Below are 25,246 nucleotides of genomic sequence, written 5' to 3'. Positions count from 1 at the left end.
GGCAGAGTTCAATGTATTTCTTTCCCTCATGATACTTGGTGAATTTCTCCTTTTTGTTCTTAAATGAGGAACATAAGGAAGGGTAAGTTTGGCACTGGCGGGGGGAGGGACTGGAGAAGGGAAGAAAGAGAGGGGTGATGTCTGCATGTATCTGTTTCCAAGGGTGTATTGCAGGCACATCTGTTTAAGTAGAACAAAAATTATTCATGTGGAGACTAAGCTAGGCAGAGTGCCTAGAAAGCCCCCTATAATAAGTTGAAGTGGAAAAACCTCCACATCCAAATGTTCTCTAATCATATTAGGAACACCAATACGATTTTATATTATAGCATAACTGTGATCGATACGTATCTACCTCTTGGACTAGGGCCACAATTTGATAGCTATAAAATTTTCATAGACACCATTTTCACTACACTGACATGTCTCCACCAAGCTTCTTCGGCCTCTGCCTAAAGATTTCACTGACAGAGCTCTTGTGTTTCCTGTCCCTGATAGTTGGATTTCATTTCTAAAACAAGTAATGAGGAAAAGAAAATGAAAGCTTTACAATTACAAACCTCTTCCCTTAAAGTTGAACACTAGAAAGAACTGGGCAATAACTACTCTCCTCAGGTAGCATCATATCTTCTCTTAAGCATAATATGTTTTGCATCTTTCTTTGACTCTGTCATCGTTCTGTCTTTGAATATGTTCCACCATTTTCTCATGACAGAGCTGTTTAGATGAGGAATCTCCTCACTATGATCCCCTGTCCTGCACGGATGGAATTCAACAACCTCTTCAAGAAAAACTGGTAAGTTTAAGCTTTTTGAAACGACTTAAGTGCCTGTTGCAAACCACTACTATGCCAAAATAGAAAGTTAAGTCCAGTATGTGTCAGTAGTCTCAGAACTCTAAACTCTACCACTTTTCTTTGGGAGATCATGAGATGAGGCAATGGATTCCTATTCTTTTTCTTTATCACACACATGCATACAATGCTGGTAGACCCTACGGTATGGCAATATTTTAAATTTGATTGTGGTATCATGATGAAATATTGTATAACTAAGCTTGCCCCTCACCCATACCTCTTTCCTCAAAGCTCTTGTTTATATGAGAATGTCGATTATTGGGAATTGATATAATTCTGTTAAATTATTGAACTGTGATTTTTAATGAGAATTATAGTTTACCCACAAGGTAAAGTATACCTTTTGTTCAAGACATCATTTATTTACTTCTAACTTGACATCATTTATTTTCTTCTGGACCTCTCTCACAGGGTTGAGACCGGTAATAATCTTTCTGCCTTTGGAGATAAAGAGAGTAGATAATGAAACATACTGTTACATGCCTTTAGATACCTAACAGTACTTAATTTTCTCTTCAGAAGCAGTGTTGCCATAAACAATATAGCAGTCAAGAAGCAAGAATACATCAGGCACCCCTGACTTTCAAACATACATGCTGGTACACACCTCTGCTGGGTAAGCACGGATAGCCCCCCTCTTATACCCTGTCAGGCATGGCTGAGGGTAGGGCTCTTTTTGAATGGGAAAATAATCACAATTATATTTGTACAGAAAAAGTTGTTGAATACTTGGATATTTATCCCGGAATTCAGTCAACGAACTTATGTTTGAGCACTTACTCTGTACAAAGCACCATATTATGTGTAATAAAGAATCAATCTTAAAATAGCTCACAGATTACCAGGGAGATTAGAATGGGCTCAGAGGGGGTACCTGGGTGGCTCAGTTGGTTAAGTGTCTGACTCTTGATCTTGGCTTAGGTCATGATCTCACAGTTTGTGGGATCGAGTCCCACATCGGGCTGTGTGCTGACACATGGAGCCTGCTTGGGATTCTTTCTCCCCCTCCCTCTCTGCTCCTCTTCTGCTTCTGCGCGCGCGCTCTCTCTCTCTCTCTCTCTCTCTCCTCAAAATAAATAAATAAACTTAAAATATATATATGTTAAAAAAAAAAAAAAAAAGAATGGGCTCAGAGAAGTCTCCATAGAAGAAATGAGAGTTGAACCAGGCCTTGAAACATGGGTTGCATTTGGAAAAGCAAAAATCATGGACAAGGTATTCTGAGGAGAATGGCATGAGGGAAAAACAAAATAAAACAGAAGTAAGAATGCAAAAGCTTCAAATGTTTGAAGAAGAATCAAAGCTGGACAAGTCATTCTGGAAACTGGAGTTTGGCTGGGATATAGTAGAATATAAGTTTGGAGCAAGTTGCAGGTTACATGTGGGCTATTACTCAAGGCCAGGCTAAGGAGAATGAGCTTTATCTTAGGAAATGCTCAAAGCAGTGACATCTCTCATCTCTCATCACAACCTAGATGTGAGTGAAAGCAAAAGTTAATGCCTGGTTCTGAAATGACGAGAGAAATGGGATGGTTATCAAATAAAGAAGAAATAAATAGAAAGTAGAGTGATCTGTGGGTCATTTCAGGTGGAGAAGGGAAAAGTGCTACCACTGCTAATGGCCTTTTTGTATCATACAACAGCTTCGTGCTTTCTCTAGATGACTTTGTTCACACTAACCCAGGGGTAGTAACATGATCACAATGTCAACAGTCCCTATGAGTGCCTGCTGCATGCCAGGCACAGTTCTCTGCTCTTAACATTGCTGTTACCTCCTTTATTCATCACCTCCCTGCTAGGTAGATGCTAATGTCATTTCCATTTTAAAGATAAGGAAACAGGGGCGCCTAGGTGGCTCAGACAGTTAAGTGTCCAACTCTTGATTTTGGTTCAGGTCATGATCTCATGGTTTGTGAGTTCGAGCCCTGCACTGGACTCTGTGCTGACAGTGCAGGGCCTACTTGGGATTCTCTGTCTCCCTCTCCCTCTGCGCCTCCCCCACTCACGCTCTGTTGCTCTCTCAAAATAAATGATAAAAAACAAACAGAAACAGTGAGTTAGTAATTTGCCTAAGGTCATTTTGTCATTACTTACACTTCATATGTAAGTAAACTGAGGCTCAGAGTGGTTTAGTTATTTATCTAGATCACACAGCTAGTATGTGGCCAAGCCAGGATTTGAATTAAAAATTTGTGATTGACTCCAAAGCCTGTTTTTTTCCATTAAACTCTTTTTCCTATACTCAGAAAAACACATAACAAGATGGTTTTCTCCAAAAAACAGTTTGTCACCCTATTTCTTTCGTGTCTTTGATGACTTCTAGTCACAGCATCTGACAATTTTCTCTTCAGGAGTTGGTAAGCTGTCTCTGTAAAGGGCCAGATAGTAAATATGTCAGGCTTTGCAGGCTATATGGTTTCTGCAGCAACTACTCAGCTTTGCTGTTGTATCACACAAGCAGCCATGGACAATACTGAATGAATGGGTGTGTCTGTGATACAGTAAAACTTTATTTACAAATTAGGCTGGATTTTACCCTCTGGTTGCAAATTGCTGACCCCTTTAATTGCTTAGTAGGCAGGGATTTTTCTGTCCCCTCCCCAACTTGCTTTAAAAAATTGCCATTTTCACTTCATACAACGAGGCATCAAGGTGGGGGGGAGGGTTATGTTAAAATAGAATTGAATTGACTTCTGCTTTTTCAGAAATAGTTCCATCTCTCAGGAGGGAAAGAATATGTATGTATGTATGTATGTATATACGTAAAATATAGTTTAAACCAGAAATAAATTTCTGTTTTTATTCTTTTCTGTTCTGCAGATGCCTTGCATCTAGAGAGTCTTACAGTGATTCCAAGACTGGAGTTGACACCTTTGTCAGGTGTAGCCAACCGAATCTCAGATGCATGTGAAAGGCCCAACCATGTGAAAATAGAGGATGGTGCTTTGGATGTGACTAGAAGACACAAGTAAGTTAAAAGAGCCAAATATATTTACCCTATTCCTGTTGCCTAAGCTTTTAATCAGTTAAACTTTTGAATCCTGAGATCATAATGTGTTAAGTAAGAAGGTTTTATTGTGGAACTTATCTAACTCTGAAAATTGACAATTTTAAAGGTGTCTCTATAGTTTTCTTGAAGTGCAGTTTTCTTGCACTTTGAATTCCGTAACATCCATTCTAAAATGTAAAAAGACAAATTGGGCTACCCAAAATGTTTCCCAGGTTTTAGGAATATACTATATACTGCTAAGTTAACTTTTTCAGATAGGTTTTGGTCACATTTCTATTCCTTCTTCTTCAAGGTTAATGAGGCTTTGCAAATCCTTATCCCCACATCCTCCCTCTCCCCAAGCTCCTCTGTGCTCACCTTTCTGAGTACACAGACTGACCTTCCTCAGGAAAAGTTTGAAATGTCAGTGGGGTTTGTGAGCACTATCCACCCCGGTGAAATTTCCTTTCTGTATCAAGGATGCAGAAACAAGACTTTGAATTGCAAATTCTTTATTTCCATTTTTGGCTAGATTCTCTATGGTTTGCCATCTCTCTCTGGTGGAGGTTGGAGCTGCCTTTCCTTATGTCTTACTAAAACCATGAACTTAATTAGAAATTTGGTTAAGCTGAGGCAGGGAAGGGAAACAGTTGGTATTAGCTGAAATTCTCCGTCTTTCCATCAGGAGTAAGGAGCTTTGTTTTCTGTTGCCAGGTGCCCAGGCCCTGAAGTTGGCCCCCACTCAGGAACAGATCTTTCAGGTTGCCTCAGGATGAATGATGATCTAAGGATGGAAGTGAGCATTTGACTATATTTCACCTTTATTTTTAGTACAACCATATCCTGGTCCTCTTCTATGGTATATTTTTTTGAAGTATTATGGACACTCTTATAGCAAGTGTGAATCTCATACCACAAAACACAGATGCATGAGAAATGTCAACCTTTCTTGACAAGAAATTACAATTCAGGCATTTGGGGGCTTTCTACTCCTTCTGTAGTACAAGCTAAAGGATAAATAGACAAAAGGAGATTTTGGTGAAGTATGCTGAATATATTCGAGAGGAAGGCTGATTTGGGACTTAAAATTTACTAATGACTATAAGTCTTAGGTCTCCTTGTCTGTCTAAGAATTGAAGTCAAACCTAGATAATCTTTGAAGTGCTGGTACTTTGTAAAAAGTCACAAAGTAGGGCAGTGCCCAGAGAGTATTCATTGCTGCAGTTAGGTGCTAATGGTACTTTTCTACCAAAAAAAGAATAACACTAAGTAACACGTCATTTAGGCAAACTCCCCAGGTTATGGAGATATGTATGGAGTGATCCCTCTGTCTACAGTTGAAACCATGTTCCATAATTTTCTCAGTCAAAAGGAGCAGACAGTTCTGTTTCAGGATCTAACAATCCAGTATTCTTCCTTTTTTTAATTGCTTGAGATATAATTCACATACTAAACAACTTATTCAGGTAAATGCTTTTATTAATTTTTTACATATAATTTATTATCAAGTTAGCTGACATATGGTATATACAGTGTGCTCTGGTTTCAGGAGTAGATTCCCATGATTCATCGCTTACATACAATATCCAGTGCTTATCCCAACAAGTGCCCTCTTCAATGCCCATCACTCATTTTCCCCTCTCCCCCAGACCCCCCATCCACCTCCCGTTTGTTCTCTGTATTTAAGAGTTTCTTATGATTTGCCTCCCTCTCTGTTTGGAACTATTTTTGCCCCTTCCCTTGCCCCATGGTCTTCTGTTAAGTTTCTCAAACTCCACATATGAGTGAAAACATATGATATTTGTCTTTCTCTGACTGATTTATTTCACTTAGCATAATACCCTCCAGTTCCATCCACGTTGTTGCAAATGGCAATATTTCATTCTTTCTCATTGCTAGGTAGTATTCCATTGTATATATAAACCACATCTTCTTTATCCATTCATCAGTTGATGGACATGTGGGCTCTTACCATAATTTGACTATTGTTGAAAGTGCTTCTAAAAACATTGGGGTACACATACCCCCCATGAATGAACACTCCTGTATCATTTGAAGAAATTCCTAGTAGTGCTATTGCTGGGTCATAGGGTAATTCTATTTTTAATTTTTTGAGGAACCTCCACACTGTTTTCCAGAGCGGCTACACGAGTTTGCATTCCCACCAACAGTGCAAGAGGGTTTCTGTTTCTTCACATCCTTGCCAACATCTGTTTTTTTCCTGAGTTGTTAATTTTAGCCACTCAGGTTGGTGTGAGGTGGTATCTCAATGTAGTTTTGATTTGTATTTCTCTGATGATGAGTGATGTTGAGCATCTTTTCATGTGTCTGTTGGCTATCTGGATGTCTTCTTTGGAAAAGTGTCTGTTCATGTGTTCTGCCCATTTCTTCACTGGATTGCTTTTCAGGTGGTGAGTTTGGTGAGTTCTTTATAGATTCTGGATACTAACCCTTTATCTGATATGTCCTCTGCAAATATCTTTTCCTGTTCCGTCAGTTGCCTTTTCGTTTTGTTGATTGTTTCCTTTGCAATGCAGAAGTTTTTTATCTTCCTGAGGTCCCAATAGTTCATTTTTGCTTTTAATTCCCTTGCCTTGGAGATATGTCAAGTAAGAAATTGCTGCGGCTGAGGTCAGAGAGGTTTTTTCCTGCTTTCTCCTCTAGGGTTTTGATGGTTTCCTGTCTCACATTCAGGTCCTTTATCCATTTTGAGTTTATTTTTGTGAATGGTGTAAGACAGTGGTCTAGTTTCGTTCTTCTGCATGTTGCTGTCCAGTTCTTCCAGCACCATTTGTTAAAGAGACTGTCTTTTTTTCCATTGGATACTCTCTGCTTTTTCAAAGATTAGTTGGCCATGTATTTGGGGATCCAATTCCGGGTTCTCTATTCCGTTGGTCTGTGTGTCTGTTTTGTGGCAATACCATACTGTCTTGATGATTACAGCTTTGTAATAAAGGCTAAAGTCCAGGATTGTGATGCCTCCAGCTTTGGTTTTCTTTTTCAACAGTACTTTAGCTATTTGGGGTCTTCTGTGGTTCCATACAAATTTTAGGATTGTTTGTTCTACCTCTGAGAAGAATGCCTGTGTAATTTTGATTGGGATTGCACTGAATGTGTAGATTGCTTTGGGTAGTATTGACATTTTAACAATATTTGTTCTTCCAATTCATGAGCATGGAATGTTTTTCCATTTCTTTGTGTCTTCTTCAATTTCTTTTGTAAGTTTTCTATAGTTTTCAGCATACAGATCTTTTACATCTTCGGTTAAGTTTATTTTATGGTATTTTAGGTATTTTATGATTCTTGGTAGAACAATTAACTGCTTTTAATTAAATTCACAGAATTGCACAACAACCGTCAAAATCAATTTTAGAACATTTTGATCATCCCATAAAGAAACCTCATACCCATCAACAGTCTATCCCTTCTTCCCACCAAACCCTCAGTCCTAGGGAATCACTAATCTACTTTCTCTGTATATGCATTTGCCTATTCTGGATATTTCATATATATGGAATAACCTCTTGTGGCCGACTTCTTTCAGTTAGTATGATATTTTCAAGTTTCACCATGTTGTAGCATGTTACAAGTACTTCAATCCTTTTTATGATTGAATAATGTTCCAATGTATGTCTATATCACATTTTATCTATTCATCAGCTGATGAGTGCTTGTGTTGTTTCAATTTTTTACCTATGTAAATAATGCTACTATGAACTTTAGTGTATAAGTTTTTCTGTACCCATATGGGTATCCTTTTGGGCATATATCTGGGAGTGGAATTGCTACATCATATGGTATCTGTAATATTTCAAGGAACTATAAAACAGATTTCCAAAGTCGCTGCACCATTTTATATTCCTGCAAGTAATGCAGGAGGATTCCAGTTTCTCTACATCCTTGTCAACATTTGTCCCTTTTTTGATTATAGCCATCTTGGCAGGTGTGACGTAGGTTTTGATGGACTGGGTATGCATTCTCCTAATGACCAATGGTGTCGAACATCTTTTCTTGTACTTTTTGACCAATGTGCTTCTTCTTTGGAGGTATATCTCCCCAGATCTTTGCCCATTTAATAAATGGGGTTCTTTTCACTGCTAAGTTATATGACTTGTTCTTATTATTCCTTTTAAGTGTGTGTATCTGACATTTTTCTGTTCCTTAATACCCATCCTATTGAGTAGCTAAGAAAAGGAAAGAAAAAGGAAATGAATCTATTTTGCTATTAGTTAGCAGTTATTGTAAGTTTAATAAAGGAAGTTGAACTTGGAAGCTTACAGGATGTTTGGTTATTAGTAATTTCCCTTTTATCTGGCAGTGATTTTACCAAGAATGGGGAAGAAACAAACATCACTTGTGTACCAGGTACTTTGTAGGAAAGCATTTCCACATGCCATGTTATTAATCTTCTCTGCAACTTTGGTAGGCATTCTCTGCTTTTACAAATGACACAGCTGAAGTTCACAGAGGTTAGTAACTTCCCCAAGATCACTCAACTGGTAACTAGCAAATGTGGGATTCAAATTCTTGTTTGTCCACGTTCAAAAAATAAGCCTTTCTCATGGCTCCTCTTAGAACACTGAATTTAGAACTTTCACTCATAATAATTGATCATAATTACCTTGAAAGTAGTTTTTTGGCTAGGAAACGGGCTTCTTTATTTATCTAAAAGGATCTCCAAATACACTGTCATTAGGCTATGTGACTGAGTTTTGGTTTTTGTTGTTGTTGTTGTCTGCCCCCCCCCCAACCCCCCCATGGTCTTGACGCCATTAAGAAGCAGGAGCTAACACATCACAATGGAAACTCCTACCCAACGTTCCTGGGGAAACGTATAGGTTCCCTAAAGGTTCTCATGCTGTATTCTGTGCCATTTCCTCTAGAGTCCCCAGGAAGCAGTCTGTCTGCTGCACTTGGCAGCTGATATCACTAATTCTCACTGTTCCCTTTCCAGGTTTCTTCTCCCCTGAAGAATCTCTGCAGCCTGTTCACTGCATGATTCACTCTCTCATGAGAGTAAATCCTACCTTCCTACCCCTCAACTCCCCCCACTTCATAAGTAATAGAAAATTCTCCTTAGAAAACAATTTTCTAAGCATTCTCATTAATAAGTACAGGGATTTATAATGAAATGTGAGATAAAAATTGCCAGAAAATATAATCTGTGTTTATCCCAGTGACACATAAATTATGGTATTTTTCTTACGTCTCTGGCTTCAAACTCTAGTATTTTTGTCACTCTTGAGAGCCTTCATAACAAGCAACTTGAACCCACGAGCTGTGAGATCATGACCTGAGCGGAAATCAGACACTTAACCAACTGAGCCACCCAGGCGCCCCTGAACATCCGTATTCTTAAGAGGATCTATTTGAGTGAGCAAAGGACTCTAATAAGATTATTATCTCAAAAAGAACATCTCATAGTAAATAATTTGGGGCCCAGCTTAAGACATTTTTGGGAAAAATGGAGTTACTCTACTGACCCAGAAAATTCATTTATTTGGAATATTGCAGAAAAAAAAAAGAGAGAATAAATTATTTCTAAACCTCGCCTTTTAGAGATTCAGACTAAAATATTTATGATATCTGGGATTTGTATCAAAACAATGCAGGGGTGGGTTTAGTGGGTGACAAAACAGAGTGGCCACAGGTTGGTAATAGCTGAATCTGCAGAACGGGTACACAAATTTTACTTATTCTATTCTGTTACTTTCGTATTTATTTAAAATTTTTCTGGTAATGATTTAGAATTATAGCCACATCACATAGGCTTTGGAATCAAGCAGGCCTGGATTTAAGACTGGCTCTATTACTTGTTCGCTGTGTAAACTTGGACAAGTGGCTTAACCTCTCTGAATTTTCTTGACACCCTCCTACCCTCCCACCCCGTGAAACAGAGATACTACTTTTCAGGGTTCTTTGGAGGATTCAAATACACACATACATGCATTACATGTATGCATATGCATAAAGCAATGGCTATGTTCTGGCCTAACCAGTCCATGGGAACAAACCAAATCAGTTATATTTAAAGAAAAGACAGACCTTAATTCTGTTTCCCCACTCGCTGATGAATAGGAAGGCCTTTCTTCTCCATGGGGTCCTGTCTCAACATTTCCAAGAGCCTCTAGGGGTGTATACCAATATCTCCTAATGTCCTTCAGGCCTACCAACTAGTGAGTCCCAGGGCAGGATGCTTCAATTCCTGAGAGGCTTAGGGGAAAGGAAGCTGGTTTCAGCACTCACATCTCTGCAGGCTTTTTGTTTGTGACCCATAATCCCCACACGCCCTCTATGTTTAACTCTTTGGAGCTCTGTGCCTGATCACCTTAGTGATCTTTACTCCCCGGCCAGCAGAGAGGATTCTTCTTTCTTGTCTCAGTACTTCAGAGCAAGGTCCTACTACAGTGTTGGGGGGCGGACTACTTGTGATGGGATTGTTAAAATGACCCTCTCTGTGTCAAGGTACATACAGAGATAAGCCAGTGGGCTGGGAGGCACAGTGGCCAGGAGCCGTCTCCCACTGACTCCAGTACTGTGGCTCCCGTCAGTTGGGGGGGGGGGGGGTGCCCAGTGGTCTGTTTAGCCTGACTTCCTCAACTCTGCCTCACTCTTGGCAGTTTCTCTCCAGGGCCCAGTTGTCTCTCCTTGTAGTCTGTCTTCTTTTTCTTAATCACATGCTCCCACCATGGAGTCTGAACAGCAACCGAAGAGCCAAACTGGGGGTGTGCCTAGGTACCTATGTGTGTCCCCACATACTCAGAGAACTAAGGAGCTTCATGAAGATTCTATGACAATGAAATGGATTCTTCTCTTTACCTACTTCAGTCTCAGATCTAACCCCACCAAGACACTTTATGATGTATGCAAATTACCTGTTTCCTAGTAAACACTCAGAAAGCAGCTATAGCTGTCACCCAGAATCAGAATTATCAGCAGTGTGAAGCTCAAAAAATCCCTTCTCATGAGCATTATGTAATGTGTAGAATTGTCAAACCACTATGTTGTCTACCCGAAACTAATAAAACATTGTATGTCAACCATAAGTCAATGAAAAAAAAAAAAAAGAATACCTTGTCACAATCGGAGGATATGAAGATGAATTTCTCTGTTTTTAATTTGGCTGTTAAAAAAATAGGTCTTTGAGGTCTCCTCCATGTTATTACATGTTTTTGTCTAAGATATACTATCACTAGGAGGAGATGATTTATGAGACAAAGGACAGAGTCAATTTTGAAATATCTCAGAAGATTTTCTGGTCATTGTCTGTCATAACCTTGGAGAATAAATAACATTGCCAGTTGCAAAATTGGAACATATAGAAGTTGACTTATAATTGTACTATAAATGAACCTCAGATTGGTAGGTGTGTCCTGTAGATCTGAGGGTGTGGTGTCCTTTTAGGTACAAAAAAAAAAAGCTTGTGAGGAAATTTAGTTTTGTTTAGGTTATAGTAGTTGTGATCTTTTGGTATTCGATTTTACATTCTCTTTCCACAACATTGAAACCAACACTGAGTCAAGGACTTTTTTTTTTTTTTAAGTTAGAATGAAATAAGCCTATATATAGACTCTTTTCAGGTTTTTTCCTCAGAAAACCCTATGAATTTATTGGAGTAGTACCGATCATCTAAAATAGATCTAATAGTAAAAATTACATTGGTAACACAAATGGAAGGGTCTCTGGTCATAAAATCTATAGCTAAAGAAACATTTTATCTAAAAGAGCAAAAATAAAGTAATCCTGGGAGATGATCTAGGCCTATTAATTACTCTTACTAATAACCTAAATATTAATAATAATAATATCTTATTCTTCATATTTTTCTATCTAAATATTGAAATAATCCTGGTGTGTGTGTGTGTGTGTGTGTGTGTGTGTGTGTGTGTCCATGCCTGTGTGCGTGGCCTGTGTTTGCTGACCCAGCCCATGGGAGAATATGTCTCACTTTGTTCCATGAGTACCTGGCTACCCCACCCTCCATTAGACGCTTGCTGTCAAAAGCAAATGGGCTGGCCACGGATTTTCATGTAAATGTTATGCAGGTTGCTATTTGAATGACTTGCACAGGAAGAACATTCTTCCTGCTCTATGCTGTCGACATGTGTTAGACTCATTGACTTGAGCCAGTCTTCTACATGTAAGTAAGTCTGTCATCTGAACTTTGTTTTTCTTGCTTTTAGTCAGTTTCTTAACTTGTCTTGGTTTTAAAATATATCCAGAAATTTATCTTTTTCATGATCTGCCAAGTATTTATAGCTGTTTTGTGGAGGTTAGGTTTCCTGTGGGTCCGGGATGCTGGTTTGAATAGTGGTGACTTGAAGCTGGGGGGAAAAAAGCACAATTGTAGAAAATTTTTGCTGAGTTGTCTGTCATCCCCACTCAATATGCACAGACACCCTGAGGACTTATATTGCCAGTTTCATTAACTAGAAATCTAAATTTGGAAAAAAAATCGTTTTTCTAGTTATTCTGTAAGAAGGGAAAAATGCTTGGACCAATTTATGAAAATCTAGGCTTGAGATATGTTTGTTGTCTATTGGGATTTTTCTGATCAGTGAGATATAGAAAGACTAATGAATTGGAAATAATATCCAATTGCTTACCTTGCAACTGCTCCTGAACAATGATGTAGTAATGTGTGGCTGCTAAATGTGACATTTCTCCAAAATTACAGAATTATTATTTAATCCATAAATATTTTACATTTATCAAAAAGCTTCTCTCTAAAATGTTTCACATATAAGGTATTAAAACAGAAGAAGGGCTTACACAGAGCATTACAGCAAATGAGACTCATTTGTAATGGAGGTAAACCGTATTTTGCTGTATTTATTATTTTGAATTTAAATAATAGACATTTTTTAGTTTATAAAAATGATGTGTTTCCTGTTTTCTCATATTGAAAACCAGCTTAATTAAGTATAAAATACTTAAGTATAAAGTAAAATTTCATACCCCTTAAATTCAGATACAGGTATCCACAACCCTAATAGGTATAAGAAGTCTTTTTCTGAAAAAATTAACTTTCTAGTTAGTACAATATAATTTATTATTATTATTATTATTATTATTATATATGTATTATAGCACAGCAGCAAGTGTTTCAAGACATATATAATCAAATTTTTATATGTTATAGGATTTTAAGGGGGTCTGATTTTTAAATTATCAAGGAATGAATCCTTGTTGACTTTTATGAAGTATGATATTCAATAAAACTGAAGGATATTTAATATTTTACTATTTTTATAGCTTCATTTCTTACCTATATATTGGAATATAGTTAAATAAGCATGTAATAATTGCTAATACAATCTATTAACTATTTTAATGATGGGGATATCATCATTTACCTGTAGGGTATAAGGTACAATTTCTCTTCGAAATGTAATTCAGGGCACTTGGGTGGCTCAGTCAGTTAAGTGCCTGACTCTTGATTTCAGCTCATGTCATGACCTCACAGTTTTGTTGGTGAGATTATGCCTCATACTGGGCTCTGTACTGACACTGCAGAGCCTACCTGGGATTCTCTCTCCTCTCCCTGTCTCTCTGCCCCTCCCTTGCACACGTTCTCATTCTCTCTCTCTCTCTCTCTCTCTCAAAAATAAAGACATTTAAAAAAATGTAATTCACATATGACCCCAGTCTATTTTGTGCATATTACTTTCCTCGGTGCAATGCTGCCTATAATTTATGGTTTGGTTTAGGCATTTGTCTTCCTGACTGGCTTACAAACTCCTGTGGGACAAGTACTGTAGTTTAGTGTGCCTCCGGCCTCTGTCACTGTTCCTGGGACAAAGTGGGCCTTTGATGAAGGTTGTTGAATTATATCAAGCTGATGTCATGAGAGGCTTCAGGCACGCATGATCTGACCCAAAGGCATTTAAAGCAGAGACAAAATGAAATAGGGAAGATTGTTCAACATTGATATATAAGAGGATTAGGTATAAATTCTTGCTTTGCAAGTTTGTGGATATTTCTAAACATTTGAGGTGAACGTTGTAAACATTTATGTTTAAATCATCTACCTGTTTAAAACAATAATTGGCAAGTCTGTACCTCACCAACAGCCTGGGTTAGGGTATCTCAGAGACAGTTCTGTTTACAGTAGAGAGGACACTGTATTTCATCCGAACTGGGTTTGGAAGCTTACATTACTATTCTGAATACTGCTGGGAAATTACTTGATTCACTGGCTTTACTTTCTTTACCTGAAATAAGTAAATACTTTCTTGCTAAAACCCACTTCATAAGGTTGTTAGATGAATTAAAGGAGACGATATATGAAAAGGGCTTCTGTAAATTTTGAATGCTGTGATTGCATTGCATAACTACATATTCAGCAAACTCTTGCTAAATCCTTACCTTTCTGTGACTATAGTCCATATTATCTGGGGTAGATTCTAAATACTGGGTGTGATATACAATATCCCTCCATTGAAACCTGTTTGGTTGTGGCTGCTAATAAGTTCTCTGCTTGATTATAGAATATGTAAGTGGCTTCACCTTTGAATGGTCTGTGCAGGTTTTTGGTATTTTCAAATGGTTTCAGTTTTCAATATTAAATTTTATTTCCCACATAAACCAAATAATAATGAAAATATACTTATCAGAAAAACGTATTATTAAAGAGTAACCCATGTTCCTACTGCATTATTTGAGAGCATGTGAACTAATCAACCCTAATGTCCTCAAGTTCCCCCCAAATTAGGAAATCCTGATCAAGATTAAGAAGTTTAAATAAGACTTTCAAGCATTTGCCCTGACAGGCTGGGACTACAGTTTTGTTAAGCTCTTTTTGAGCGCCGAGTAGTAGGTGGTGATGTCGATGTAATCCCTCAGATCTTTGAGAATGGGATTAAGTTTAAAATGTATGATTTGTCTAGCTGGAAAATAGAAAACCATTTTTAAATCACCAGGTCAAAAGTTTTAGGTTGAATAACATTTCCATAAATAGAAATATTTTATTACGCCCACATAGAATGTTCTGTTTAAAGACAACTTAAGTTCATGAAATAAACTCTATCTGCCCTTTAAGTTTAGAATTTGTTTTGCCCAAAAATTTATCAGGTATTCGTTAAATATTGAACTTGTAAGTATATTTAAAATTGGATTTTTTTTTGCAAGCACAACTTTGAGGAAGTATGTATATCAGCCTGCACTATACCATCCCCTTCCCATATCCTCTCAAAAAGAGCAAAGTAAATACGGGTTCGTTTAAAACTCTATGAAAATTTTGCTTAAAACAACCTCTCTAGAATGGAAAATGCCAAATTGTTAAACTTGTTTTTCCTCCTTTTTTTTTGTCTTTAGGAGAATGGTGTTGAATGCTTGTATCCTAAGAGCCTGCCACAGTCCAGGTTTGCCTGTTTGTATATGTGAATTAGAATGCATATTTTGTTAATTTTTAAGGAAATCTTTGGACCTGACACTCCAAAATGTTTTCTCTACTCCTTTGACAGGGAATATTCCACACTATCATCTCCTGGACACACTTCATCCACAGAGAGTACTGTGACTTCAAGTGGTGAGTGAACTTGGAAAAGATATAAAAATAAAGTGTTAGTTTTATAACTAGAAGCTTGATTTCTGTGACCTGCTGAGGTGAGTGCAAATGAAAAGAACATAGGCAAATAATTTCTTTTTGCATAGTGTTCATGCTGTTAGTTTCTTCCTGTTGATAGATTCTGGGTCAGAAATTTTGAATATGGCTTCTGGTGACCTTGTCTGTAAGTCACTCTGTGAGAAAGAGGAGGATACAGGATCAGCTTCTTCTATGCTAAAGATCACAGGTAAGCTATTGGAGTTGAAATATTCAAATATAGTTTCCATTCTAAAACAGTAAGCAAACCTGTAAGCCACTAGAGTAACTATCCTCATAGTTCAGTAATATTTTATTTAAAAAAATGAGGTTATACTCTGGGGAGAAGAAGTCCAAGAGGTGCCATTTTTCCCCCAATTCTGTAGGCAAAACTTACAATATATTTTAATAGGGCTTAAATATTTCCTAATGGCAAAGATTGACTGGATACAACTGGGTCTCAACTGTGGCACAGATATAGACTCATCTGCTTAGGAAATTCTCAGAATCCCCATTAGAATCTATTTGGTTAAAAGGAGGGGCCAGTTTGTGATGGTTCACTCAGGGGGCAAAAGAATCAACTATATACTATGTTGGATCCTTTTTTGAGTCTGAAAACAAAGTAGTGATTCTCAAGCATTCCCAGTAAACCATCACTGCAGTTAACACTCACGGAAGTCCATAGACTCCCGTTCACCCCAAACACATCAGTCAAGGAAAATCCATTCTATTGTGTGAACTGGACAGTTCAGATATAGATGCTAAACTAAAGGAGTTGTAAAATTGTAGAAATGGAATCTATTCCTTACTTAAACTGAAGAATATCTTCATATTCTACTTCAGACCGAATAAGAGAAATTTATTTTTATTTTTTAAATTTTATTTATTTATTTTTTAATTTTTTTTAATGTTTATTTATTTTTGAGAGAGAGAGAGAGACAGAGACAGAGCGTGAGCGGGGGAGGGGTAGAGAGGGAGAGGGAGACGCAGAATCCGAAGCAGGGTCCAGGCTCTGAGCTGTCAGCGCAGAGCCCAATGTGGGGCTTGAACTCACGAACCACGAGATCATGACCTCAGCTGAAGTCGGACGTTTAAACTGACTGAGCCACCCAGGCGCCTCTTTATTTTTTTATTTAAAAACATTTTCTTAGTGTTTATTTTTGAGCGTGAGCAGGGGAGGGACAGAGAGAGATGGCGACATAGAATCCGAAGCAGGCTCCATGCTCTGTGCTGTCAGTGCAGAGCCCAACACGGGGCTTGAACCCAGAGTCGTAAGATCATGACCTGAGCCAAAGCTGGACGCCCAACTGGCTGAGCCACCCAGGCACCGCCCTGAATAAGAGAAATTTTAATTAGAACTACATCAGGGTACCATTTTTCACTAGTCATGTAGACAAAGATGCAAAAATTTTATTACACTCTGTTGGTTAGACTGTGGGGAAAACTGGAAATCTCATACATTTCTATAGGGAATGTAAATTATTATAATTAATATAGAAAGGAATTTGCTGATATCTACCAATATGTTAAATGTACATATCCTGTGATAAGACAATTTGGTTTCTGGGAATTTATCCTATAGCTCTAAGCACACACATAACTTGTAGAAGTTTCTTTACTACAGCATTGTCTATAATAACAAAATATTGGAAACAAGTTAACTATCAAAAGAAGCCTAGTTAATCTATATTGGCATCTCCACGTAATGGAATACTACTATGAATCCATAAACATATATAAGGAAACTTCCTTAGAAGGATATCAAATAACTATTGTCTCTTAAAAAAAAAACAAATATAAAACCTTATATATTGCGTGTAAAATTTTGTGGTGAAAAAGGACAAGAAGAAGTTTTTATGTATACATAAAATACCTCTGAAAGGCTAGACAAAAATAACATTGTCTATGCAGGTAGAAAGTAGGTTTCTGGCAGGCATGGATGGGAGGGATAATTTTCACCATAACAGTTTACACTTTTAAATTTATGGACCATATGAATCTATTCTCTGTCTTAAAAGTTAATGAAAACATCGGGCACCTGGGTGGCTCAGTCCATTGAGACTCTGACTTGGCTCAGGTCATGACCTTGTGGTTCATGAGTTTGAGCCCTGCATTGGGCTTGCTGCTCTCAGGACATAACCTGTTTCAGATCTTCTGTCCCCCTGTCTCTCTGTCATTCCTTGGTTGTACTCTCTCTCCAAAATAAAATAGAGATGAGGACTGGGTGTTATATATAGGGGATGAATCACTGGATTCTACTCCTGAAATCATTATTACACTATATGCTAACTTGGATATATATATATGTATATATATATATATATATATATATATATATATATATATATATATAGTTTTAAAAAGTAATAAAAACAAAAAATAAAGTAAAAGTTAACAAAAACTTGAAATTTCATTGGAAAAAGACTTTTTCATTTTGTTCTTATTTCCATATAAAATTTAAAAATATAATACATACTTTATTCCTTTTTTAAAAAAGAAACACAACCTATTTATAGCTGCTGACCTTTGTGCCTGCACTGAACTAAATTCAAGACAATGGATCATATAAAGAGGAAAATCATTATCAAGTACATTTCAGTACGAATAAAGTACACAAAAATAAAGGAAATTACAAAAAGAAATGGCATACATCTATAGTGCCTTCATTCCTTAGTTTGATGATTTTCTTTTTTAGAAAGATACCACGTTTTGGAAGAATATCATACTTGTTTATCAGTATTACATATGCAATTTTTAAAAACCGGTTTGTCAAGCTATTAGAAAGCTACTAAGTTACTGGTTGTTCAACCTTCCTTCATCCAGTTTCTATAAGTATACTGGTAATGTGTTTGATTTAAAAAAAAAAAGCAGCAGACTTAAAAAAGATTTTAAAAACTTACTTGAAGGCCATTCATACAGATATTAATTTCTATTAAGAAATCTTATAGGGCTAGCTTTCTTGGGAACCTTAGCTGCTCTAGACCTGATTTTGAATCAATGGACACGTTTAAAGTTTTATAGTATATAATTTGTCTCACATGTTAAGATTTTTGCCACTTACTAGTCTGCTCGTAATTGCCACCCTCACTATTTCTTCCTCTTTCACTTGTTACTGCTCAGGCAACTGTTCAGTGTGTTCCCTTTCTCTCACAGGCAAAAGTCCAGCTCATGACAATACTGCACCCCAAGGCTCTGTGAGTGAGGACAAAACCACATTAAATCTGGTAAGGAAATATACGCGTGTTGGCAATAAAAGTAATGATATAGTACGATGGTAGAACTGTCCCTTTAAATTTGTAAAATATTCTTAAAAGCACATTTTATCCTTTCAAAATATTAAGTTAATAGAATTTAATCACATCAATGTTTTATTGATTAAGAAGTTGGTGCCCAAGAGTCCCTGTGACTTGTCCAAGGTCACACAATAGAGTTAGAGCTAGGACTTCCTTACTCCACATTGTTTTTTCATTCATTCACTCACTTATTCATCAAAGGTCTACTGGAAACATGTTAAACATCTATCAATAGAGGACTTTTAAGTAAACAAATGTATTAATAAGTAAGGTTAAATAAAACAGTAATATTTACCTTAAAGATCTGGTCTAATTAAGAGAACATGTTCTAATTAAGGGAAGAAACATACAGTTACTCAGTAATATACAATTATGCAGTGTGGTTAGTGATGCAAAAGAAAAATGCTTGGGTTAGGAGGCCAGACACTGTCATGGAGGAGGTACTTTGTGAATGGTATTGAATGCTATCCAGGAACCTGGAAAACTGCTATACAACATTATTTAAATGTTTACAGAAAAAGTTCCTTTCCTTAAAGAGAAAGTTCATTGACACTGGTATGAATTTATAATTATTGGAGAGTAACTTGTAGACTATTGATCCAATTCCATGTTTCCTCAAGGGTCTTATTTATGTATTAGTCCCTCTCTGTATTGTATGTATACAGGTATGTACATATGCGTGTGTGTGTGTGTGTGTGTGTGTATTGTTTTCTCATCAGTATATAAACATTGTTTTAGTTAGGCCCATTTGCTTTTAAGAAACAGAGACTTACAAAAGCTAACTCAAGCTGAGAGATGGTTGTGGCATAAATACATTTGAGGCAATAGGGTGGACAAAAACTTTATAGTATCCTAGTCTGAAGGGAGTGGAATGATGGGATATGTGATTTGGAATCATCCTTTGTAGTGTGAAGTATATATAGAGTGTAGTGTTGGCTAGCAAACATGCCAAAAGTGGTTGCCCCTTATAAAATAATAGAGGAATATTTGAGTCCTCTAATTTTTCATGGTAGTCTTCTGAGAAAAAGATTTTTTCTCATCTCGAGACAAGATAGAAATAAACTTAAAAATATGGGTTAGAATTAGAAAATGTAGTCATGGAGATGAGGTGCTGGTTAGGATGCCATTGATAATTCAGGCAAGAGATGAGGATAGTATGAATTTGGTGTGGATGGATAAAAGACTAATTTGGGAGAGATTTAAGGGACAGAGTTTATAGGACACGGTGACTGATAACCAGGGTAGGTGTGGGGGATGCATGGGAAAATGTAGATACTCAGGATTGTGGCTTATCCAACAGAATGAATAGGATTTCATGAGAAGAGGGAGGCAGTAAGAAAGGTAAACTTTAAGGGGTAAAATAAGATTGGTTCAGGTCAAGTTTCAGGTTGATGCGAGACATCGATACTCTGAAATATTACATATACAGCTGTATATCTATATTCATAAGTTCATTCCTAGGACTTTTAGGCATAGACACACATTTGTGAGTTACCAGCTAAAAAAAAAAAAAAGTATGTGGATGAGATTTCTCAAGGAGACTTGGAAAGAGCAGGCAGGAAGAGCACACAGAGAATAATGGACTCTTGATGATTCCATTATCTAAGAAAAGAAGGCAATGACAGAAGAAACTCAGAAGGAGCTACTGCAGCAATGGGAGGACATCAGGAGATGAAAACCAAGGAACGAAAAATCTTCAAGGAGGAGGGGATTGTAGGTCATTTGAGATGCCACAAAGAGGTCAAGTAAGATAAAGACTGAAAAATTTCCATTGAATTTGGCAATAGAGAGTTCACTGATAACTGGAAGGGGCAGTTTTCTTGGAGTATTGGGTGGAGGGACAGATGGGAGTTGAAAAACTGGAAATTGCAACTATGGACAATTCTTCCCAGAAGAAGCATGGCCATAAGGGAGAGGAGAGAAAGAAGATGCCACAGATGGAAGAGATTAGGGTGTTGAGGGAGGATTCAGAAAACTTAAGAATATTTAAATGTTGATAAGAATGACCCAGAGGTTTACCTTTATTACTGCATTTGTTACATTTTATCAAAGTCCTAGCTTCAATTATCTAAAAATTACATGACACGGTATCAATGGCTCTACCAAGGAAATTTGTCATAGACTTGCTTTTTATGGAAAATTTCTGAGAATGTTGAATAATTGTCCCCATAAAAATGATTTTATACCTATTGCTTTCCCATTAGATTTTCCCAGGCAGTATAGTACAACCCTCTAATTAGGGTAATTCTTGTTGTATAGATATGTTTGTAGGATAGCTGGCCAGTGACCTTAAAATGTATTTATACGGAGTAAAAGCCTAACATAACACAATCCTAGTTGCTATTTTTGCCACCAGTTCCCCAGCAGCCTATCTAGAAAGCTACATGTGATAGTCCTAGATCACCCCCACCTCTTCATGCATCCAGTCCTACCTCTCCATCAAGCTCCAGCATGTTTCTCATCTGCAGAGACTTGCCATGCTTCTCAAGCCATGGTGTCTCCCTATCTTTGTAGAGCACTTATTTATTCACATCTCATTTATTTGACAATCAAACTTAGTGGTTGCCTTGTGGTAATTTGTATCACTATTCATCTATTTCTGTCTTGTGTACCTCAACTACATTGGAAAACCCCTTAGAGCTAGTCCTGTTTTATTCTTAACCCCTAGTTCAGTTCTTTGAATATCACAGTGTTTTTGATAGAGTAGGGTTAGGAGAGGACAGGAAGTTGGGAAATGATTGGTTATGAAGGATTTCCACTCTATGTACAGCAATAAAATCTCTTTATGATTTTAGGAAGCTAAAGAGGAACCAAAAACAATAGATGAGCATAGAAAAGAATGTGCCGCAGGAGGTAAGGAATGTTCTCTCCCAAACCCCATGTGAACTTTTGTTCCTTACTTATATTTTTATGGGTGAAATCTTTCTGAGTAAAGATGTGCCTATAATTCTGCATCTCTAGATAAAATCAGCCAATAAAACTGACTCTTGCTTCATTTTGTATCATTTTTGTAAAGCCACATTTATGTTACATTAACTATTAAGCTCCAGAGGACTTGTAATAGCTTCTACACTATTGTGAACAAAGGACCATGCCAGTGTTGGTAGTAAATTCTAAGCTCCACTTTGAGATTTTTTTTTATTATCCCATCCAACAGTGAATAAGACTAAGTATTTAAAAATAAGTGCTAATATGCTTTGCTCCCCCTTTCACCTCCATTAGGATAGATTTGAAGCTTTGAAGTCAAGCAGACTCTACACTGGGTCATTCTCTGACTAGCAGATTTGGAAGAATATTTAACCTGAGTGTCAATTTCCTCATCTGTAAAATGGAAATGATGAGAAAAAAAACTAATCTTTATTGAGAATCCATGTGCAGAGTTTTATTTAGTTCCCCCAAATATGCACTTGTATTAGATAGGTAAATTGCAATTCAGTTTCCTAGCCTGTAGACTTTGGATGGTAGAGTACCTACCACAGGTTTGCTCTGAGGATTGAATAAGTTAGGTATAAAACAGGTGGAAAACGCTTGGCAAAGTTCTCATAAAAGCTACTATAGAAAAATAAGGGCACCTGGGTGGCTCAGTTGGTTAATCTTCTGACTTTTTTAAAAGTTTTTTTTCAACGTTTTATTTATTTATTCATTCATTCATTCATTCATTCATTCATTCATTAGAGAGAGAGAGAGAGAGAAAGCAAGCAGCAGAGGGGCAGAAAGAGGGAGACACAGAATCTGAAACAGGCCCCAGGCTCTGAGCTATGAGTACAGAGCCCAACACAGGGCTTGAACCCATGAACTGTGAGATCATGACCTGAGCCAAAGTCAGACACTTAACCAACTGAGCCACCCAGGCACCCCAAGCATCTGGCTCTTGATCTCAGCTTAGGTCTTGATCTCAGCGTCATGAGTTCAAGCCTTGTGTTGGGCTCTGTACTGGGCATGCCTAGAGTCTACTAAAAAAAAAAAAGAAAAAAAAGTAAAATAATATCATCCTTACTTTATACACGTTTGATGAAGTTGTGACTTGTTCCAGGTCACAGAGCTATAAAGGTGAAAGCTGGAACTTAAACCAGTTTTTTTCCATCTCTAATACTCTTCATAACTAATATATCCTTTTTTGCGAAGTTGTCATGAAGAGTATCATTATATGTAAAGAGCGTTGTTTTGGGACTGGCACATAGTAAACTTGTGACAAATGGTTGATACCATGTTTATTGTTGCTGTTGTTATTATTATTATTATGCTATTATACCACTACTATTACTTCACTGACTACTCCTGCTGCTGTTAAAGCCTTGATCTGAAAAAGGACCAAGGTACCAGAGGAAGGTGTGCATTTAGCCATGGGATCGAGTCAAACATTCAAATGCAAAGAGAGCAATTGGACTCTGAGACCTCTTCAGGTTTCAGACTATTCACACGATAACGTATGAGCCAATGATTTTAATGTCATTGTGATCCCAATAGCATAACATAACATTATCTTATATTTAAGAAACTGCATTATTAGCTGGCTGCTATTTCAGCTATACGTCAATGAAATGCCTGTAGTGGAGAGGGGACGTTTGATTGTGTCTTCCACTAAGCCTTTATAACCCAATAATATTTTATTGTCTTTTAATAGTTGCTGCTGTTTCCTCTCTCCCTGTAACCACTGTGAAATCGGTTAACTTTAAACAAAGTGACAAGTAAGTTCTTCTTCATATGGCATGCTCACATTTTTTGCTTCTCTATTGAATTACGTTTGAACACTTTTTTTTTCTTATCCTACAGCACTTCTGCTAATGAGAAGGAGGTTGAGGTGAGTTTTGTCCCTTTAAGTTAAAAAAAAATGTTTCTGACTCCCTTGTCTATTATCACTTCATACAGTCTATGACAAGCTGTCATACATTTGGTGTCTGGTTACCTTGGCAGTGACTAAGTGCAGGTAAAGCCGATGTATGCCAGCATTATGTTGCTGGGAGGAGAAAGTAATGACTCAGCATAACCCAGTATTAAGTTGAAATATTTCACTACAACCAATTTCCTCCCCTCACCTTCACATTATTTTGACAATAGGCTGAATTTCTCAGATTATCTTTGGGATTTAAGTGTGACTGGTTCACCTTGGAGAAAAGAGTAAAGCTTGAAGAAAGATCACGAGACTTGGCAGAAGAAAATTTGAAGAAAGAAATCACTAACTGTTTAAAGCTGTTACAGGTAAGAACCCTAACATTTGGGGACTACACACCTGGTCATATTGTTAATAATGTTTTCAAAATTACATAGGAGCTTACTTTTGTGACTAAAACCAATACCAGGCACCAAGCCCTGCCTGACTCAGATGTGAATTAGAGGAAGTAAGAATTCAGGATCAGGCTAAAATAAAAGATTGCTAATAGAGTATGAGCAATAAAAAAAAAATGCCTTTTAAAATCATTGTGGGTCACCTGCCTTCTCTCCAAATGTTCACATAGGTTTCAGGCAGAAGAGTCATCATGCAGGAAACTGAGCAATAGGAGATAATATCAATTTTAAGCTTCAAAGAAGAGAATCAAAACTCTATTTCCATTTAATTAACTGAAAAAAAGAATGGTGACTGATTTTAGTCTTGTCAGATGATGGGCAAGCCCTGTGTAGGTAGATAGGTAACAACTACTACTATTTTTCCATTTTGTGAAATAACCATAAGTATAGAGATGGGTTGGAAAATTAAGAAGGTTATTTTTGGAAAAAGAAAAATAAAAATTTAGAAACCATATTTTGTTTTTTTTTATTGTAGTAAAAAAACATAACATCAAAATTGCCATATCAACCATTTTAAGTATACAGTTCAGTAGTGTTAAGTATGTCACACGGTTGCAAAGCAGATCTCCAGAACTTTCCCATCTTGCATACTGAAACTCTGTACCCATTAAACAACCCCGCTTTTCCCCTCCTCTCAGCCCCTGGTAACCACCATTTTACTTTCTGTTTCTATGAATTTGACTACCTCAGATACCTCATATGAGTAAAATCATATAGTGTTTGTCTTCTTGTATCTGGCTTATTTCACTTAGTATAATGTTTTCAAACTTTATCCATGTTTTAGCTTGCGACAGGATTTCCTTCCTTTTTAAGGCTGAATTAATATTCCATTACATGTGTATCCTGCATTTTGTTTGCCCATTCATTTATCAATAGACATTTGAGTTGCTTCCATCTTTGGCTAGTGTGAATATTGCTGCTATGAACATGGGTGTGCAAATATCTCTTTGGCACCCTGCTTTCAGTTCTTTTAGAAATCTACCCAGAGTGGGAATAGGAGTTCCATTTTTAAGTTTGTGAGGAACCATCATATTGTTTTGCTTAGTGGTTGCACCATTTCACAATCCTAGTAATAGTGCACCAGGGTTCTAATTTCTGCACATGAGGGCCAACATGGTATTTTCTGCTTTTTCGATAGTAGCCATACTAATGGGTGCAAGATGGAATCTTATTGTGGTTTGCTTTGCATTTCTCTGATGGTTTGTATTATTGAGCATCTTTTCATACATCTCTTTGTT

General features: G+C 37.1%; 1 protein-coding gene across 4 annotated transcripts in view; it reads left to right on the top strand.

The window, feature by feature from the left end:
- Positions 1 to 25,246, top strand: part of IRAG2 (inositol 1,4,5-triphosphate receptor associated 2) — a 128,904-nt gene that overhangs the window by 85,140 nt on the left and 18,518 nt on the right. Inside the window, exons 20-31 of one of the 4 annotated variants that reach the window (XM_086713834.1) lie at positions 716 to 796; positions 1,376 to 1,472; positions 3,677 to 3,824; positions 4,560 to 4,641; positions 15,162 to 15,208; positions 15,311 to 15,375; positions 15,533 to 15,640; positions 18,583 to 18,653; positions 21,518 to 21,575; positions 23,347 to 23,410; positions 23,496 to 23,523; positions 23,781 to 23,921. In XM_086713834.1, the coding sequence (XP_086569960.1) occupies positions 716 to 796; positions 1,376 to 1,472; positions 3,677 to 3,824; positions 4,560 to 4,641; positions 15,162 to 15,208; positions 15,311 to 15,375; positions 15,533 to 15,640; positions 18,583 to 18,653; positions 21,518 to 21,575; positions 23,347 to 23,410; positions 23,496 to 23,523; positions 23,781 to 23,921 (990 nt within the window). Of the gene's footprint in view, positions 1 to 715; positions 797 to 1,375; positions 1,473 to 3,676; positions 3,825 to 4,559; positions 4,642 to 11,958; positions 11,986 to 15,161; positions 15,209 to 15,310; positions 15,376 to 15,532; positions 15,641 to 18,582; positions 18,654 to 21,517; positions 21,576 to 23,346; positions 23,411 to 23,495; positions 23,524 to 23,780; positions 23,922 to 25,246 lie in introns of those variants that run through there. The other 3 variants (XM_086713830.1, XM_086713831.1, XM_086713833.1) reach the window with 3 other exon arrangements.

The sequence above is a fragment of the Puma concolor genome, chromosome B4 (assembly GCF_028749965.1).
Source record: "Puma concolor isolate L17-30 chromosome B4, mPumCon1.1.hap2, whole genome shotgun sequence".
NCBI classification, from domain to species: domain Eukaryota; kingdom Metazoa; phylum Chordata; class Mammalia; order Carnivora; family Felidae; genus Puma; species Puma concolor.
Note: the sequence above shows the minus strand (reverse complement) of the source record. Positions and strands in the feature narration are given on the sequence as shown.